The sequence below is a fragment of the Falco cherrug genome, chromosome 13, assembly GCF_023634085.1.
Source record: "Falco cherrug isolate bFalChe1 chromosome 13, bFalChe1.pri, whole genome shotgun sequence".
NCBI lineage: Eukaryota > Metazoa > Chordata > Aves > Falconiformes > Falconidae > Falco > Falco cherrug.
Window position 1 is genome coordinate 3,772,835 of NC_073709.1, and position 13,492 is coordinate 3,786,326.

A 13,492-nucleotide genomic window follows, 5' to 3' on the forward strand; every position below is an offset into this window, starting at 1 on the left:
TTATGTTTCATTTATTTACTGTGGGAGACTGTACAGATGAACATAATCATCCTTCTACATGAATCCGAAGCTGGCTTTCAGGAGGTTTATTTTTGTATTGCTGACACCAAACTGCTATAAACTCTGTGTAAAAATAAAGACAATGAAGGGACCTGCCCTTCCACACCCCGTAATGCTTGGCTGGCTACCGGGCATTGTTCTGTGCATCATTTTATTGTGTGAGTGAGGTTTAGTGACATCAAAGAGAGAAAGCAGCAGAATTGGTTTTTTTCACATGCTGCATTATGTAGCTTTCCCTTTTTTCTTTTCAGAGCATTTTCAGTAGTGAAAGTAGTCACATGCTGTAGCGTTTAATAGAGAAGGGTAGATATTTAATAGGATTTAGAAGCTGGACGGTGCTTCCTAGTAAAAGAGAATGGATTGCTAAACACACCCCTGACTTCTGAACAATAGTGTCTGTGTAGCAGAGTCGGGAAAGCAGCAAGGATTTTGCTCCTAATGAAAATCACCAGCTAAACACAGCATGAACAAAATCGCCTCGTTGCTTTGTCATCTTTAGCATTCGCATTCAGGTTCTTGTCCAAGTCATGTTTGAGCATGTAAAAGCTTTGGCATAATCTCACCGTTTTTGATGGGGAAGTCACTCCACAGATTACTTCATGTCATAAAATAACCGTAACAAATACGTCCTACTTGCATCAAAGCCATCAGCTGCAGTCATTCTTCTATGTTAAACTGTCTGCAAGATTGAAGTAAAAATGGAGATGCCTGGTTTTTTAAAGTTCACCTGTTGTTTCTAAGCATTGGACCCACATGTTTCATGTTTTTTGTCGAAGGTGTGTGTTTGTTTGACTTCCTGCAGGTTTCGTTCTAGGCTGTTGCTTACCTCTGCACATGTGTGTTACAGACTTGTGTTTTCTACAGTAAGCTCCTTCTTGTCCATTTTCGTCAGCCCCCATTTTCAGTCCTGACCCGTTACCTGCAGCTGGAGAAAAGCAGCACAACTGTTCAGTGTTACTGCCTTACTGCTAAAGGGGAGTCATAGGACACTTGAATATTGAAATGAGTTTTATTTCCTTTTTTCTAGAGACACCTAATAGTCCTCCTGAGTGAGTGTTCCTTCCTCCTTCCATAATTTTCTTCCCTGTTGATTGATTCCGATACACTTGAATGTAGACTTTCTGTGCCTGACTGTGCATGCTTAGGCATTGCTTAGGCATTGTTCTCTTGGGCTTCTTACTGCCACGTGTACTGATATAGAGTGTATGGGGACCCTGTGAAAAGGCCATCATTTCGTGTTTACCCGACCAGATGTTTCTCTCCTCAGCTGATGCAGTACAGATACACAGAGATGCTTTTTTTCCCCCTTTGGGTTATATTTAGCGTTGCATCAGTTGACTGATGTGCATTGCCCCACAGCCCTGCAGGCCAGCAGTCCCACGGAGGGTCCCAGCCGAGGGTGTCGCCCCAGTGTGGGGTCCTGCTAGGCTCTCAGGAGCACACAAGCCCCAACCTCAGCGTCCTTCCCCAGCATGGATCGCAGGCCAAGGCTGCTGGTAGTCCCTAGCCTTCCTCTGAGCACGCAGCCCTCAGTTTGGACAGGAAATTTAAGGACCAGGAGCCACTGGTGGTGTTCTTTTCCTCAAGGCAGTTCTAGGGTGACTGAAGGAGCTCTTGCTTGGTCCTGTTGATCTGCTGAGGGGTCTGTGTATAGGGGAGTTATTTTGTATAAGTCTGTGTTCAAGCCTGCCTGAAACAACAGAGATTAGACCTGTATTAGAATTATTTCATGTTCAGAATTGGTTGTCTGCTACTGTAATGTGGTGAAGATTATCACAGTGCATGCATTCATGTTGTTTCCTGATAAAATCTTGTTAGATCACCACATTCTGGTCACAGGAGCTCATCTGCCATTCTGCCAGGCATCTTCCTCAATTGAAAAACTTCCAGGCATGGCTGGAATTTGTGAAGCTGTGAATATTACTGGCTATTTAACTCCATGTCCTTGCATCTATGAGAAAATGTAGAGTGATATCCTGCACCCTGAAAACTTGCAGTAAATGGGAATATCGTCCTGTGAAATGAAGCTCTGTTTTCCTTTTGCATGGTTAACGTAGGTTACGATCTGGGGAGCTCTGGGAAGCTGTGCATAATTGGTTATCAGCAAAAGTGGTGTGCGCCTGGAGCAACGCTCAGCTGATCTTTGTCTGAGTCAGTGTGTTTAGCAATGCTTCACATAGGGTGCACACTGGCTGCATTTGCTATAGTGAAAAATAATAATTTTAACCTGGAAAAATTACTTTCAAAATCAAAAAAGATGTAAACCTGCCGGAGACAGAGCTTTTGAAGTTAGGGATTAAGACTCATCCTTAATTTGTCTTGCTTGAGGTATTACAGGGATCCGCGAACAGTGGTGATGCATAGAGCAAGCTGTGCGCCGCTGGGCTCAGCAGGGAGGATTTCAGTGCTGCTGACGGCTGGGCTGTCCCAAGGCGGCTGCGCTCACACTAAGCGCCCAGCAGCAGCCTTAGACACTTGGTGCTCCTTTCAGCTTGCCTTTTGTGCTCTAATTTCTCCGTTTTCTTCAGTAGCATTTCAGCTCCTCTGAGAGCACCCCCTTTGCTGTTTATCTGACTGGGTGCAGAGGCGTTTGCTGTCCTGGGCTGGCAGGAGCTGTTGGATGCTTGAAGTAGTTTTACCTGCTCTGGGCTGGCAGCAGTGTGCGCCAAACATATTTGCCATTCAGTTTGAAAGAGGTTCAAGGTCAGTTTGTTGAAAATGTGGTTTGACCGGTATGGAAGGGAGCAGATTGACTTCAAGCTGTTTTTAGAAAACAAGCAGCCACACAGGTAACCTTTGCCACAGCAGCAGTTAGTGCTGCAGTCATGCAAAGGGACTGGGGCTGATAACGCTTTCTGGCATGTGGGAGTAGCAAAGGGGTCACGGGGGCCCACGTTCCTCTCAGCCAGCCTCTGCAGCTGTGCGTTTTCCAGGGCAGTTATTAAGACAAATTCACCATTATTCTGGCACAGCCCCATTGAGTTCACTGGAGTGAACTCAGTGGAGTTGAGCGTGTGACCAAGGGGGAATGGTGTATGTGACCCCCCCCACTCCTGCTGTCCCACGCTGGGGATTTGGCAACTGATGCTCTGGTCTTTCAGAAGGTTGACTATGTATTTGTTGGGATTTTTATCTCATCAGATTAGCAGAGGAAGAAATGAGTGACTCTCCACCAGCAGGGAAGGGGCTAGATGCCTGCCTGTGATCCCATCCAGCCCTGGCTTAGGCGCATTTCAGTGTACAAACTCCAGTTTATTTACTAAACTCCTAAACAAAGTCAGTCCTTGGTTTATCACAATCACAGAGCTGGAGTTTGCGAGCCACTGTATGCTAGTCGTATTGTCATGGGGGTTTCCGCATAAAGGAAATTTCCTTCCCAGTGTTGCTTCAAGATAAGTTGGATTCTGTATTATCGATACTGCTGTTAGACCGGCTTCCGTTTTCCTGCTGTGCATGTTCTGCATGTTGCGCATTTCTCTTTACCCTTGGGAAACAAATGTTTTCGCAAGCTGTAGGACACTTGGAGCTCCACCCATATCCTCTAGTTTTAATTAATCTTCAACATCTAAAACTGTGTTTTTGAAAGTATGAAGGACATTTGTCAAAATGATCACTTGAGATCATAATAGTGCTTCAGGGCCTGTCACTGATGTTAAATCCCTGGCATCGTCACTCATGGGTGCAGCTGGCCCATACTGTTTTTGCACAGCACCGCATGTTAAAGGTGTCATAGTTGTGTGCTGTGCTTAGCCGAATTGTCAGAGTGGTAAGCACTGCTTTTCTGTATGTACGTTTCTTTCTCTGAAACATAACCAAAATTCATCGGTTTTAATTCTGTGCATGCTTTAACCTGAAAACCTAGGGCAGAAAAATACAGCTTATCAGTTTGAAAGGGTTGGTAGAAGTGTTGCAAAAACCTCCAGTCATTATGAAACACCATGTAGAAATAATCAGGAGAGGTTTTAACATGACCAGCCCCAGTCACACAACTTTCAAAACGGGCTTGTTTTGCTTTCCCACGTTGTGGGAGCACAACAGGAGTTAATAGGTGCGGGGGCAAGAGCGGCTGTGCCTTCCCCCTTTTGCTGTCTCTATTGCTAATAGTGTCAGTGGGGAATTAGAGAGCCACGCTTCGCCTGTGCCAAGTGCGTGATAAAGGGTGGCCTTCCTGGGTGACCGGCCCATTAGGAGACTGAAAGAGCTGCTGTGTCTCTCTGGTGGCATTTTTCTGAGATAAGTTGCTGGTTGTCCCCAAAAGCTGGCAGTGAGCAGGTGGGAGCCTGGCTCTTGTGCGGTGCTGCAGGGTTTTCCCACGGGGCTGGGTGCTGCACCCGGGCAACCAGGGATCACGCTGCTCTTGGCCATTCTTGCTGTGCATTGGAGGAGAGATGGGAAGAGAACGAAAAGCCATTAATGGCTGCAGCAGTGAAGTTGCTCAGACATGTATGAAGAGCTGACAGTAGGCTCAGCACACGGAATCAGCGCTGAAACCATCGCGGCTGCGGTCTCAGTAGAGATTTTCACACTGTGTTTAGTGGGGCGAGCAGGGTGGGGGGACAGCGCTGCAGAGGATGGGTGGGGATCAGGTGAGAGGAGCAAAGATGAGACCACGTGGGGTGGGTGCGGAGGTTGAGGAGCCAGAAAAACCAACTGAACCCTTCAACCTCTCACCGTAAACAGGAAATTGGGGACCACAGAGAGCAGGGCAGAGGAAACGGGAAGGCTGAGGGGAGAGGCAGCAACTGCGTTTGAGCTAGAGTAAAGAAAACACGTGGAATGGCACCAAGCAACAGCTACCAAAGCACAGAGGGCCTCCAGGTAGATGGGGAGGCTGTGCTCCCATTCCCGTCCTCTTCCTCACTGTTAATTCAGTGCACTTAAGGATTCTGAGGCCACTCAGAAGAAAAGGAGTCACTGGAACTTTCTCAGGGCTTTTCCCTGAAACCCCACTGCCTAAAGAAGGCACATTCACGTCCTCTTTCAGGGTCACCAGTCATGCTGGGGTGGGAAAGCCTTTTTGGAAAAGTGACCCTGGGCCGTGTTGGTGCTGTCTGCAGGAGGGACCCATCTTCCCCCTCCTGGAGGGGCTGCCTGGAGCTGGCTGATCTGCTGAACTTCCTTTGACCTGTTTTCAGCAACAGAAGATCCTAAGCTGGTGTCAGTTAATACAACGGCACCGAAGTTCTCAGAACCTGACTTGGCATGTCACTGCGTCTCCCGCATCACGTCTTTAATCTGTTCAAAATTAGGCACTGACCCTTCCTTCTACTAAGACCACATGGATTTTCTTTTCCCACCCATTACTATTATTATGATCCTAAATTGGGAGGATTGTTGATAACTATAACTTTTGACCAAAGATTTTTTAATGGATGACTTCATTATGATATTTGATAGCTTTTTTGCTTTACATAATATTTTGTATATCCAACTCTATTTTTAGGATCTTATACATCCATATTTGTCTTTGGGATGAATGTAACCACAGGCATGTCTGAATATTGTGCTTCTGTATAGAGACTGCAGAGATTATATAAACTTGCTGAGCTGTTCTGGGGCTTGTTCAAGCTGGTGAATGAAGATGTGGTAATTTCTGTTGGAATTTTCTTTAAAAAGCACCAACTATTGCAAGGCTTCTCTTCTGTGACTCATTTCAAAAAAATACTTCAACTAAAAGCATGTATTACTAGACAAGCAGATATGCAGATACAGCATTCCCAGGAACTTGCTATAAATACTCCATAAAATATATATTCAAGGTTAGTAGACACTATATTTAAATCATTACTTGGATAGACAACTATTTCCACTAGTTGGATGAGCTGGACTTTTTCTGCTTTGATCCAAGTGGAACGAGCTATGTCGTTACACCACTGGTATGAATTGCAAGATGATTAGGAGGCACTGCAGCTTTTGACTGCAAAGATAATACTTATTTTTCTAGTATTGCCTTGCTGCGACAAGATTTGGGCTTTCTGACCGGCTGGCTGTTCTCCTGTTCGCACGGAGCTTATTAGCACAGTGGAGCCCAGCGCTGCTGTGCTGTTCTGGCAGTAAAGGGCACATACATCGTGTAGCACTGTCGGGCTCTGGGGCAGTGTGGGGGCTGAGGTTTGTGCGACCGGGGGGTGCACGTGCTGCTGCTTTTGAAAAACTGCCGTTGGCTCCTCTTGGTGCACTGGAAAGCAAGCTGCAGTTATTGCAGATTTCCTGTTTGCTTCTTATATCACAGCAATCCTCTGCTTCGTACAGAGTGAGGACAAACAAGACTGATCAAACTGTCAGTTCATTGAAAGCGTATTGATGTTCTATCACAAAACCCACCCTTTACATCTTTCCAAGCCCCATTTTTTTAATTTAACACCTTTAGAGATAGGTAAAAGCTGATGCAAATGAGATAGTTTCAGTGCCTTAGCTTTAGTCACATCCTACCACATGGGTAGCAAGAATAAATTCAGAAGTACATGGGAGGAACTGAAATCTTAGGGTGGGGTTTGTGTAATTGGGCAAATTGTCACTGAAAATGCTGGTCTGCTTTCCCACTCCTTGTGAGATTCCACTGTATGATTTCTTTTCTTACCATCTTTTTTATTTTACTTGTTTCCCAACTTTCTATCCTCTTCGGCCTCAGCTTCTTTATCATTCCTTGTCACCAAGATCAGATTTTTGCTGCTGTCCCCAAGGTCCTGCAGGTGTGGAGGCTCTAACTGGTTATGAGCACACTGGGATTGTGCCCCACCACACTGCGCTGCCAGGAAGGGGGACATCCTTCCTTTTGATGGACAGCATCCACTCAAACCCTGGGTAGTCAGATACACACTCTGCGTTGATCTACACAGTCGTTACAGTTTCTGCGTTTCAAACAACGTGCTCAGACTTCAGAACTGGACACGTTAAATTTTGATTTAGGATTTACCAGTCTTCATGTCCTGTTTCTAAATGTGCCAACAACTTTAAAGAGACCAATGGGAGGCTTAGGTGCTCAGCTGCTTGGGAAAGCAGTCCAAGTATGAGCACCTGTGTTTGGACAGATTCGGTCTGTAGTAGTTCCCAGCTCAGCGAAAGGACTTTTTGCTAAAAAGGAAGGGTTTCATCCAAAGCCCTTGGCAAAAGAATTTAACTGCAAAGATGTATAATATTTTCTGTCTGAGATTTCTCGGCTTGGCAGGTAGCTGTTCAGGAGTTTCTGAGTTAATGTGGACCGTAGTGAGCCTGTGCATTAAGAGAGCTCTCATAGCCAGTACTTTAATGTGTAAACAGTTGTGAAAGACTCTGGGAAGGGAAGGTGGAGAGAGCCTATTTTTATATGGCTTTAAATAAATGCAAGTCTACTTAAAAAATGCAGTTATGGAAAAGTTCATCCTGACATTGTGTAAATACAGTTACAAATGTTGAATCTGTAAATAAATATTGTAATGAGAAGGGGGAAAAGTAAATGGGAAGCCTTGGTTTCTACTCTCTTTTGTACCTATCCTAATCCAAAGTGGCTTCTAGTATTTCAGGGGATCTGTTATGGGATCTATTGTGGATTTGTGTGCTTATTTGAGAGCAGAAGTTGGCCTGTTCTTCCAGTGGTGGAAGATAACTCTTAACGAAATTACTGGACGGCTTGATCCATCCAAAGGGGCTTTTACATTGTAGCTCTATAACAGACCTCTTGACACCTTGAGAAAGCTGCTTATCTGAGCAGCAAGTAAGTCTGCAATCCGTAGTGCAGATTTATTCCATAGGTAGTAAAATGTGTAAAATCAGTAAAATTCCCACTGACATTAGAAAATGTCATAAAATAGGAAGATGGATTTTCAGCGTAAAGTCCCAGTTTCCTCAATGATTGTGCTAAGAAGACAAGCCTTACTTTCATTTAATATTAGACATGTTTGAACATGTTGTTTTCATGTAAGTACATAAACCGTGATTTATTTTGAGTAACACTGTGACGTTTTCCTAACAGATGAACGTGAGGCAGTTCAGAAGAAGACTTTCACAAAGTGGGTTAATTCCCATTTGGCACGCGTATCATGCAGAATTACAGATTTGTACACTGACCTTCGTGATGGAAGGATGCTCATCAAACTTCTGGAAGTTCTTTCAGGAGAGAGACTTGTAAGTGTTTATTAATATTTATTGTGTGGTTTTGTTTTGGTTTTGGGTGGTTTTCTGGTGAATCCTTGGCTCAGCTGAAGTATGGCAAAACTGAATACCGAGCACTGCACATGTCTTTGTCATAGAATCATTTAGGTTGGAAAAGACCTTTTAAGATTGTCAAATCCAACTGTTAGCCCAGCGCGGCCAAGCCCGCCACTAAACCATGTCACTAAGCACTGCATCTACATGTGTTTTTAAACACCTTCAGAGATGGTGACTCCACCACCTCCCTGGGCAGCCTGTTCCAATGCTTGACCACCCTTCTGGTGAAGACATTTTCCCTGATACCCGATCTAAACCTCCCCTGGTGCAACTTGAGGCTGTACCCTCTTGTCCTGTCGCTTGTGATCTGGGAGAAGGGACTGACCCCACCTGCCTGCAAACCCCTTTCACATAGTTATAGAGAACAATAAGGTCCCCCCAGGCTAAACAAACCCAGCTCCCTCAGCTGCTTTTTACATATAAAAGAAAAAAAAAAAATGTCTATTGCTTCAATTGGATGGAGACACCATTAAAATATCTTCCTGTTGGTTTCAGTAGGAATCAAAGGAAGTCTCCTTCAGAGGTTCTTTGCTGGTGAGACACTGAGTGCTTCCAGCAGCTCATTCCCTGCTCCTGAATCTGACAGGCACAGAGCACTAAATGTTCTCCAGCCCCTTAGACCATCTCAGTAATGGAGACTTAGATGGGCTGAGGAACGTTCCTGGGCACTGTGGCCAGCTGGCCCATTTCTGTGCTAGTAAACACAGCCGCCGGATGCAGGTGGCTGTGCGCAGGCTGCACGCCGGCCCGAGGCCTGGAGCATCCCGTTTCCCTTCCCCGGAGCGTGCTGGGGGTTGCAGAGGACAGCTGGTTGGAGAGGGCCAAGCTTGCCCTGGGAAGAAGCATTGCAGCAGTTTTAGCTGTGCTGTCATGGCACCCCACTGCTCGGGAATGCCCCTGGATGTAATTGATTTTACTGGGATAGATAAGGCTTGGATTTTCTTTGGTTAGGGGAATATCTAAAATGAATTCAAATAAATGGGTCAAATACTTTCTTTGGGTATCCTGAGAGAGCCCCCTTGATACCAGCACAAGGGAGTGGTGAGTAAGAAAATCCCTGTTGTGAAAAATGCTGCTGTGTGACAGGAAGGCTGGGTGTCAGGAAATGGCTGGGTATCAGTTTTTCCTTCAGTTCCTTAAATGATGGCTGTGCTCTTAACTACCTGATTTAAAGCAATCTTTTCAAATAAATACGGGTCTTTAGCTAAGACCTAAGGCTGCAAGAGGATGCAACTGTATAATCACTTGTCATCAAGCACTCCTATTAATGGAAGCTCCATGGCTTAAGACTCTGGTTAATGAATTGAACATATGGCCCACAGTGTATTGTCTGTACAGTAAGGCAAGAGAGGGAGCTTTCTAAATGCATCTGTGAGGGTAAGGAAGCTCTAACGTGCATAGAAGTACCCTGTGTGGATGAAGGCATTGTGTGGATGGAGGTAACAAATCTCACTGTTTGTCAACTACTATTTGCTCAAAACATGTTTCTCTCTATGCCAAATCATTTACTTCAGTGAGGTATTTGGTTTGACGTGTTCAGTGCAGGTAGCAGATGTTATTCCTACAGGAATAACTGAGACCAGCCATGCCCCATTATTTGAGGATTCAGAAAGCAACCGTGCCACCTCTGTTTAAATCTTCGTATCTGCCTGCCGAGATCTGACTTTTCAGTGTCAAGTAGCGGTGAAGCTCAGACCAGCCACGTGACTCCTGCTGTGTGGTTCATTTACATTTTTCACTCCTGGTTTTGATAAATGCAAACAGAGCTTACTCAGCTGCTTGGGTGGGGAGGGTGCAGGAGCCACCCGGTGAGAATGCTGGGTCTGCACTTGCATCATCATCTGCGTATCACATTGGCAGCTGCCTGCACCATCACAAATTCTTTCGGTAGCTTCCTTATCTCAGGATGGAGGACAGCAGTCTCTGTTTGAACAGTACATTCCACCACACCTTCCTCTGCAAACAAGGATACAGATAACGCAATGCACTAAACCTTGAGACAATTACACACACCAGAAATATTCCAGGAGGATTGGCACGTAGCATCCACTTGCTGATGTTCTCCAGCCTTTTGAAATCTATTTTAGCTAGTATTTATTAGGTTCTGCCATCTCCATGACACACAAACAAATCTAAAGGCAGCATCTTATACAGAGAGCTTGAAATCAAGACAAGAAACATCAATTGGTAAGAAGGCAATAAACAAATGCAGAAACTAGCCTAGATGTTTTTTGTAATATGCTGTGTTTACCGATGCAGTAAAACAAACAGGAATTGTTTTCTTGCTTTTGAAACTGGGATTCAGATTCTGGAGCTGGAGCCGTATGCCTGTGGATCAGAATCTGGGTTTTAAGATACTAATCAGGAAAGCAGGACTGCTCTTTGCTCTCTTAGGCCTCCAGCCTTATTTGCACAAACCCTGCATTTTTCAAAAGCTGTTGTGATTTCTGATGATGAAAACCCAGAGTCCTTGAAGGTGTGTTGGAGGAACTTAAAATGAGAGCATCCAGTGAGAGCAACATCTACATCTTCCTGTCTTTACTCCGCTTGATTCTTAATCCGTGTTTAGTTGAGACCTTACTACATGAGGTCCTGTGTAGAGCACACTGTTTGGAAAGAAATTGATAGCATGCAATAGTAGCACTGAGCGAAGTGGAAAAGAATCCACGCAGAAAAGACAGTTGTGATTTTTTTTGCACACACTGTTAACCAGCTTCTCCCCAACAGAGAAATACAGCTCAGATTTATTTTCAGCATAAGATTAAGCATTTAGCTCAGTTCCTTCCATAACTATATATAAAGGATTAGGAAATTCTTTGCAATTCCTGGATGCTCAAATGTCAAACCATTTAAGCATATTCTCTGTAGTGAGTTCTGTCACATTTTCTGTTGGAAAAGGGAAGATTTTTGATGTAAAACAAATTTTCCTGATAATGTGCTGTGATAATGTGAAGACTGATTTTAGATAAATACAATAAACGATGGATTCACTGGGCTTTCTTTCCCTCTGGTTAACATCTGGATCCATGTTAGCCCAGTAAATGTGAAAGTTATGTCCCGCTGTGTCTCATCTTGAGGCTGTGCAGGGGAGTGGCAGGTACAGCCACACCTTGTACAAGCCGGACTTGGATGCCTCTTCCTCTTTTTGTTGCAGAATGGTGGGTTGAACTGTATGGCCTGCCTGTGGGGCTGGCCAGGTGGCACTGTCATTCTCGTCTGTGCAGAAGTCTGAAGTGCTTTCTCGGACCGTTAATAAACTGCAGTTTGAACAGCCCTAGATGAAACTGCAAATAAGCTGTTACAGCCCTAATAGGGAATTTCTGACCCAGAAAACACACCTAAGTGCTGGAGCACTAAAAAAATAATGTCAGCCTGCCTCTGCTCTGCAGGGAGCAGTGTCCTGCTCAGGTTTACTCTGTGTGCTCTGCTGCTTCACATACAGCCATTGTGTTAGTGGGAGAAAAAATCCTGCCAATAAGCTGGACTCCTCATCGGGGAGCATGTCTTTGTACAGAATGCGGGTGGGAGCGGGCTGTCTCGGGAACTACATAAAACATCTGTTGTGAAGGGTGTTAGCTCTGCCACCTTGGTGCTGTGGAGATTCTGAGAGCACAAAGTTTTAAAAACCATTTTCTGCCCAGTCACTTGAGGCATTAGAGGCAGCGCAGTTACTGCTCAGGTAGGTGAGGAGGGCTGCGTTAAGGGGGCAGGTTCAGGTCTGCCACTGCTGCTTAGAAATGGCCACAGTCACAGTCAGTCCTGTGTTTTGGGATCATCATCATAAAAGTGAGCACACCTGGTAAAGCTGATCTCAGGCTCTCAGGTGTGGCAATGGGCTGGGCTGAGCTGTCCTGGGCCAGGCAGCTCCTCCACCTTCCCCTGCAGCTGGCTGCTCCCTCTCCCGCCCTGGCAACAGCCTTCCTACCCATATATTGCAAGATTAAATTAAACCTGTGGTCCAATTTACCACACTTCTGGGTGACTGATGGTACCAGCGAAAGGATGGATCCTGCATTGTCCCCACCGATAGCGAGGGACCTCCAGCTGGTTTCAGCCAACCATGTAACTTCATTCGTGCTCCCACTCACGCTACACTAGGGCTCTTCACTCGATACAGGCAGCATTTGGGGCGTATGTGCATAGGGTGTGCGTGCCATTTGTGCCTCTTTGGAGGGACTTTTATACCCAGAAGCGGTGGCAGGTTCCTGATTTTCTCCCTTGTGGGGAGTGGTGGGTTGACTTTCTCCACATCGTTACCCAGCCTCTGGAGGAGAACGGTGCTAACTGCAAGCTGAAGTGAAACTAATGACCTCAGGGGTTTATGTGTCCTGAAGGGCATCTTTCTAGCAAGCATTTATACACTGTTACGCAGGCTGCTGTTTCTAGGGTCCATAATATGGCTGGGGCGGAAAGTCTTCCCCTTGAATGCAGTCTGAGGCAGTGATTTTGACTGAGCTGTTTCCGTGGCCAGTTAATTACATTCACTGCAGAAAACAAGGGAATTATGTCAATTAGTAGCTTGGCTGAGTACCTTTGGTAACATCTTAGTGCGCACTGAACGGGCTATTCAGCTATAGTCCTTGTCTGCAGAACAGAGTTGCTATAATTTTATTTAATTTTTTAGTAGACTTCTACATGCTGTTAATATATTCACAGCTTTTTTTGTTTGCACTGGGCCTTCATAAAATTGTGTTACATTGGTGTGGCTGTTTTTTTATTATTATTGTTTCTACTTTCTTTTCCTATGAAGAAATTGTTTGGAATAAATCTCTGTTATTTTCATACTATTTATCCTACTTCAGCTGACTAAAAAAAAACAATGACATTTCTTTCTCAGGGACTTTTATTGAGTAGCTAACAGTCCAAATCTGAGCTGCCTTTTTGGAGAGTATGTATCTATATTTACAGATGCTCTCTGGAGCATTCATTACCAGTTCCCTCTATTGCGTGCATATACCATATGCCCGTTATCTGTTTGTTGCATATCCTTATCTTTACAGAATCTTCTTTTTAAGTGTTGAAGAACTTGTACTGGAGAAAAAAAGCATCTTGGGAAAATGTAATAGGTGTGGCATGAACCTAACAAAATAATTTATCTGCCAGCTAGTGAATGGATATACTAGACAGAAAAAATGAAGAAAGTAAGCAGGCAAAATACTTTGAAAGGAAAATGGAATGGGTGCCTGGTGTATGCGGTCTAGGATGTTGGCATTTCCACCGTGGTTTTGACACATCCTACCATTGT

General features: G+C 44.8%; 1 protein-coding gene across 5 annotated transcripts in view; it reads left to right on the top strand.

The window, feature by feature from the left end:
• Window positions 1-13,492, top strand: part of SPTBN1 (spectrin beta, non-erythrocytic 1) — a 136,309-nt gene that overhangs the window by 73,128 nt on the left and 49,689 nt on the right. For all 5 annotated transcript variants that reach the window (XM_027814566.2, XM_055725454.1, XM_055725453.1 and 2 more), the window contains one exon: window positions 8,012-8,163. In XM_027814566.2, coding sequence (XP_027670367.1) covers window positions 8,012-8,163 — 152 coding nt within the window. The remainder of the gene's footprint in view (window positions 1-8,011; window positions 8,164-13,492) is intronic.